Raw genomic sequence first — 6,124 nt, 5'->3', positions numbered from 1 at the left:
ACGGCGCTCCCGCCGGCGGTAACGGGACTCAGGTACCGGGGCGGGCCCGGCGGCGGAGGTGACGTCACGGGCCGCGAGGGATGCTGGGAAACCCCGGGAGACGCCGGTGAGGGGGGGGCGTGAGCCCCGGGGCCTCGCCGTGAGGGGAGAAACCCCCGGGGCCTGGTGGTGAGGGGAGCCGGGGCCTGGCGGTGAGGGGAGAGACCCCTGGGGCTGGCCCTGAGGGGGACATGGGGACCGGGAGAGGGACGGGGCTGGCTGGGGCTCACACTGGGGGAAAAGGGCTCACGGAGACCCCAGGGGGACAGGAGGGTGACAGCAGGTGGGGAGGTGGCTGTGCTCCGGGGGCACCGGGAGCAGACAGGGTGACACAGGGACTGTGGAGTGACACAGGGACTGTGGGGTTGACACAGGGACTTAGGGTGAGCACTGGGGTGGCACAGGACCAGGCATGGCGGGTACAGCCTGTCAGAGTGGCACAGGGACTCTCAGGGTGACCCCTGGGGTGGCACAGCCTGTCAGTGGGGCACAGGGGTGGCACAGCCTGTCAGGGTGACACAGAGGTGGCATGGGGACTCTCAGGGTGACCCCTGGGGTGGCACAGCCTGTCAGGGTGACACAGAGGTGGCATGGGGACTCTCAGGGTGACCCCTGGGGTGGCACAGCCTGTCAGGGTGACACAGAGGTGGCATGGGGACTCTCAGGGTGACCCCTGGGGTGGCACAGCCTGTCAGTGGGGCACAGGGGTGGCACAGGGGTGGCACAGCCTGTCAGGGTGACCCCTGGGGTGGCACAGGGACTCTCAGGGTGACCCCTGGGGTGGCACAGCCTGTCAGGGTGACCCCTGGGGTGGCACAGGGACTCTCAGGGTGACCCCTGGGGTGGCACAGCCTGTCAGGGTGACATAGAGGCGGCACAGGGCCTCTCAGGGTGACCCCTGGGGTGGCACAGGGACTCTCAGGGTGACCCCTGGGGTGGCACATCCCACCAGGCCGCCCCCCGTGACCGGCATCTCCCATCCATCCTCTCCCTCCCCAGCCCCATGGATCCGTGCCCGGGCAGGCCCAAGGCCCCTTCCTTCCTGTCGGACCTGGGCAAGGCCACTCTGCGCGGCATCCGCAAGTGCCCGCGCTGCGGCACCTACAACGGCACGCGGGGCCTGAGCTGCAAGAACAAGACCTGCGGCGCCGTGTTCCGCGCCGCCGCGCGCCGCCAGCCGGGCGCCGACGCCGTGCGCCTGCACGCCGGCGCCCAGGGCCACCTCTACTCGGTGCGCCAGCGCCACTCGCGCTGCTTCGTGCAGCTGGGGCTGTCCCAGACGGCCATCCAGACCCCCGAGGGCACCCTCATCACCCAGCTGAGCTCGGGCCGCTGCCACGCGCCCGCCTGCGCCGAGGCGGCGGCGGCCGACGGGCAGTGCCAGCACCTGAAGCTGGCGCTGGGCTGCCGGGCCGAGGCCACGGCGCTGCCGCTCAAGAGCTCGGTGCTGGGAGCCGTGCAGGCGCCCGCCGAGGCCAAGCAGAGCCTGTGGGAGCTGGCGGCCGAGCCCACGGGGCCGCTGGTGCAGAGGGTGACCAAGAGCGTGCTGGTGGTCAAGTGCAAGGCCAGCCAGAGGCACAGCCTGGGCTATCTGCACGCCAGCTTCGCGCAGCGCCGCTTCTCCTGCGCCTGCCGGGCGCCCCGGCACGGCCGCGCCAAGGGGGAGCGGGAGGACGAAGAGGAGGAGGAGGAGGAGGAGGAGGAGGAGGAAGAGTCGCCCCCCGCGCGCTGCGTCCACTTCCTGGCCTGCATCTGCGCCTTCGCCAGCGACGAGAGCCTGGCCCAGGAGTTCTCCGAGTTCCTCGCCTCCGACGCCGGCGGTGGGAATGGGCTTTGGGGGGATTGGGGGGTTCGGGGGTCACCCGGAACATCGGCCTGGGTGCTCCTGGCAGCCAGTCCGTGGTTCTTGAGCGTCTGGGGATTGGGTTTGGGTCGTGCCCCGTCCTGCCGTGAGCACAGGGCTCTGTGGGGAGCAAATCCCGCTGGGAACGGCCAGCTCCTGTCTGTGGGGAGTCATTCTTAATGGGAACAGCCAGCTCCTGTCTGTGGGGAGCCATTCCCACTGGGAACCGTTCCCACTGGGAGCCATTCCCACTGGGAACGGCCGGCTCCTGTCTGTGTGGAGCACAGAGGGGGCTCCACAGGGGTGGGGGTCCTTTTCCAGGACTGGAAACTCTGAACCCGTCCCCAGAGCGATCTCTGGGGTTCATCCCCCGAAATGCCTCCCACAAGAGGAATATCTGGGCTTCATTCCCCATAAACCCACAGCAGGAATATCTGGGGTTCATTCCCTGTGACCCCACAGCAGGAATATCTGGGGTTCATTCCCCTGAACCCACAGCAGGAATATCTGGGGTTCATTCCCCATAAACCCACAGCAGGAATATCTGGGGTTCATTCCATAAACCCACAGCAGGAATATCTGGGGTTCATTCCCTGAACCCACAGCAGGAATATCTGGGGTTCATTCCCTGTGACCCCACAGCAGGAATATCTGGGGTTCATTCCCCTGAACCCACAGCAGGAATATCTGGGGTTCATTCCATAAACCCACAGCAGGAATATCTGGGGTTCATTCCCCTGAACCCACAGCAGGAATATCTGGGGTTCATTCCATAAACCCACAGCAGGAATATCTGGGGTTCATTCCCTGAACCCACAGCAGGAATATCTGGGGTTCATTCCCTGTGACCCCACAGCAGGAATATCTGGGGTTCATTCCCTGTGACCCCACAGCAGGAATATCTGGGGTTCATTCCATAAACCCACAGCAGGAATATCTGGGGTTCATTCCCTGAACCCACAGCAGGAATATCTGGGGTTCATTCTCTGTGACCCCACAGCAGGAATATCTGGGGTTCATTCCCTGTGACCCCACAGCAGGAATATCTGGGGTTCATTCCCCTGAACCCACAGCAGGAATATCTGGGGTTCATTCCCCATAAACCCACAGCAGGAATATCTGGGGTTCATTCCCTGTGACCCCACAGCAGGAATATCTGGGGTTCATTCTCTGTGACCCCACAGCAGGAATATCTGGGGTTCATTCCCTGTGACCCCACAGCAGGAATATCTGGGGTTCATTCGCTGAACCCACAGCAGGAATATCTGGGGTTCATTCCCCATAAACCCACAGCAGGAATATCTGGGGTTCATTCCCTGAACCCACAGCAGGAATATCTGGGGTTCATTCCCCTGAACCCACAGCAGGAATATCTGGGGTTCGTTCTCTGTGACCCCACAGCAGGAATATCTGGGGTTCATTCCCTGTGACCCCACAGCAGGAATATCTGGGGTTCATTCCCTAAACCCACAGCAGGAATATCTGGGGTTCATTCCCTAAACCCACAGCAGGAATATCTGGGGTTCATTCCCTGTGACCCCACAGCAGGAATATCTGGGGTTCATTCCCTGTGACCCCACAGCAGGAATATCTGGGGTTCATTCTGTAAACCCACAGCAGGAATATCTGGGGTTCATTCCATAAACCCACAGCAGGAATATCTGGGGTTCATTCCCCATAAACCCACAGCAGGAATATCTGGGGTTCATTCTGTAAACCCACAGCAGGAATATCTGGGGTTCATTCCATAAACCCACAGCAGGAATATCTGGGGTTCGTTCTCTGTGACCCCACAGCAGGAATATCTGGGGTTCGTTCTCTGTGACCCCACAGCAGGAATATCTGGGGTTCATTCCCTAAACCCAGAGCAGGAATATCTGGGGTTCATTCCCTGTGACCCCACAGCAGGAATATCTGGGGTTCATTCCCATGAATCCACAGCAGGAATATCTGGGGTTCATTCCCCTGAACCCACAGCAGGAATATCTGGGGTTCATTCCCCATAAACCCACAGCAGGAATATCTGGGGTTCATTCCATAAACCCACAGCAGGAATATCTGGGGTTCATTCCATAAACCCACAGCAGGAATATCTGGGGTTCATTCCCCATAAACCCACAGCAGGAATATCTGGGGTTCATTCCCTGTGACCCCACAGCAGGAATATCTGGGGTTCATTCCCCATAAACCCACAGCAGGAATATCTGGGGTTCATTCCCTGTGACCCCACAGCAGGAATATCTGGGGTTCATTCCCCTGAACCCACAGCAGGAATATCTGGGATTCATTCCTCTGAACCCACAGCAGGAATATCTGGGGTTCATTCCCTGTGACCCCACAGCAGGAATATCTGGGGTTCATTCCCTAAACCCACAGCAGGAATATCTGGGGTTCATTCCCTGTGACCCCACAGCAGGAATATCTGGGGTTCATTCCCTAAACCCACAGCAGGAATATCTGGGGTTCATTCCCTGTTACCCCACAGCAGGAATATCTGGGGTTCATTCCCTGTGACCCCACAGCAGGAATATCTGGGGTTCATTCCATAAACCCACAGCAGGAATATCTGGGGTTCATTCCCTGTGACCCCACTGCAGGAATATCTGGGGCTCACCCCTGACCCCCTCCCCAGCAGCATCCTCCTGGATTCTCACCATTTAGGGGGTTCCTTGGGGCCGTTTGGGGTGCGCTGGGGGTCGGGCTGTCCCTGTGGGGATGTTTTTAGGGACGGAGTTGTGTCCCCAGGTCTGAAGGGGACGGTGATCCCGCAGCTGCTGCGCGGCCCCGGCTCCACGGCGCGGGCTCGGGGGGCGCCTGCGGCCAAGGCCAAGAGGAGGAAAAAGGACCTGGGGCCAGGTGAGCGTCCCTGGGGAGGGCTGGGGCGTGGGAGGGGGCTGGCATCCCCCCGGGCAGCTCCATGGGGCAGATCCAGCTGTGGAGCCCCTGGAGCACATCCGTGGGGGCAAATCCAGCTGTGGAGCCCCTGGAGCAGCTCCATGGGGCAGATCCAGCTGTGGAACCCCTGGAGCAGCTCCATGGGGCAGATCCAGCTGTGGAGCCCCTGGAGCAGCTCCATGGGGCAGATCCAGCTGTGGAGCCCCTGGAGCAGCTCCACGGGGGCAGATCCATCTGTGGAGCCCCTGGAGCAGCACCCTGGGCTCAGATCCAGCTGTGGAACCCCTGGAGCAGCTCCATGGGGCAGATCCAGCTGTGGAACCCCTGGAGCACATCCGTGGGGGCAAATCCAGCTGTGGAGCCCCTGGAGCAGCTCCATGGGGCAGATCCAGCTGTGGAACCCCTGGAGCAGCTCCATGGGGCAGATCCAGCTGTGGAGCCCCTGGAGCAGCTCCATGGGGCAGATCCAGCTGTGGAGCCCCTGGAGCAGCTCTGGGTGCTCAGATCCAGCTGTGGAGCCCCTGGAGCAGCTCCCTGGGCTCAGATCCAGCTGTGGAGCCCCTGGAGCAGCTCCCTGGGCTCAGATCCAGCTGTGGAGCCCCTGGAGCAGCTCCGGGTGCTGGCTGTCTCCTGCCCCGTGCCCGCGGGTCGCTGGCGGTGCTGTGCCCGGGGGCGGGAGGTGCCCGGCGGCTCCGGGGGCTCCGGGGGCTCCAGGTGACCGTTCCCCCCTCAGCGCCGCAGGTGCCCGGCCCCCTCCTGGCTCCAGACCCGGCTCATCCCGGCCCCAGGAGGAGCAGCCTGAGGAAGCCACCGGTCGCCTCCTCCTCGTCCTCGTCATCTTCATCCTCGCTGAAGAGACACGGTGAGCCCCGGGTATGGATGGGTGTGGGGGGTGGGAAGGAATTCCTGCTGGGATGGAATTCCCAGAGGAGCTGTGGCTGCCCCTGGATCCCTGGAAGTGTCCAAGACCAGGCTGGAGCACCCTGGGGACTGTGGGAATTGTCCCTGCCGTGGTGGCACTGGGGGAACATTGGGGTGTCTTCCAACCCGAACCCATCCAGGATTCCACATGGAGATTAAGATGGGATTTTGGGAAGGAATTCCAGGCTGGGATGGAATTCCCAGAGGAGCTGGGATCCCTGGGAGTGTCCAAGGCCAGGCTGGAGCCACCTGGGACAGTGCAAAGTGTGGGAGCTGTGGTGGGACCGGATGAGCTTTGGGGTCCCTTTATCCATAAACACTCTGGGATTCCATGTGAAGGTTTAGACGGGATTTTGGGAAGGAAATCCTGGCTGGGATGGAATTCCCAGAGGAGCTGGGATCCCTGGAAGCGTCCAAGGCCAGGCT

The 6,124-nt window shown here is 61.9% G+C and overlaps 1 protein-coding gene across 1 annotated transcript in view; it reads left to right on the top strand.

Annotated features, from left to right (window-relative positions):
- Positions 1–6,124, top strand: part of C28H2orf42 (chromosome 28 C2orf42 homolog) — an 11,071-nt gene continuing 4,947 nt past the window's right edge. The window contains exons 1-4 of the mRNA XM_040087583.2: positions 1–32; positions 1,039–1,859; positions 4,628–4,738; positions 5,511–5,639. Coding sequence (XP_039943517.1) covers positions 1,043–1,859; positions 4,628–4,738; positions 5,511–5,639 — 1,057 coding nt within the window. The 5' untranslated portion in view covers positions 1–32; positions 1,039–1,042. The remainder of the gene's footprint in view (positions 33–1,038; positions 1,860–4,627; positions 4,739–5,510; positions 5,640–6,124) is intronic.

Source organism: Hirundo rustica, chromosome 28 (assembly GCF_015227805.2).
Source record: "Hirundo rustica isolate bHirRus1 chromosome 28, bHirRus1.pri.v3, whole genome shotgun sequence".
Classification (NCBI taxonomy): Eukaryota; Metazoa; Chordata; class Aves; order Passeriformes; family Hirundinidae; genus Hirundo; species Hirundo rustica.
The sequence above is the reverse complement of the archived record's forward strand: the minus strand, read 5'-3'. Positions and strand labels throughout refer to the sequence as shown.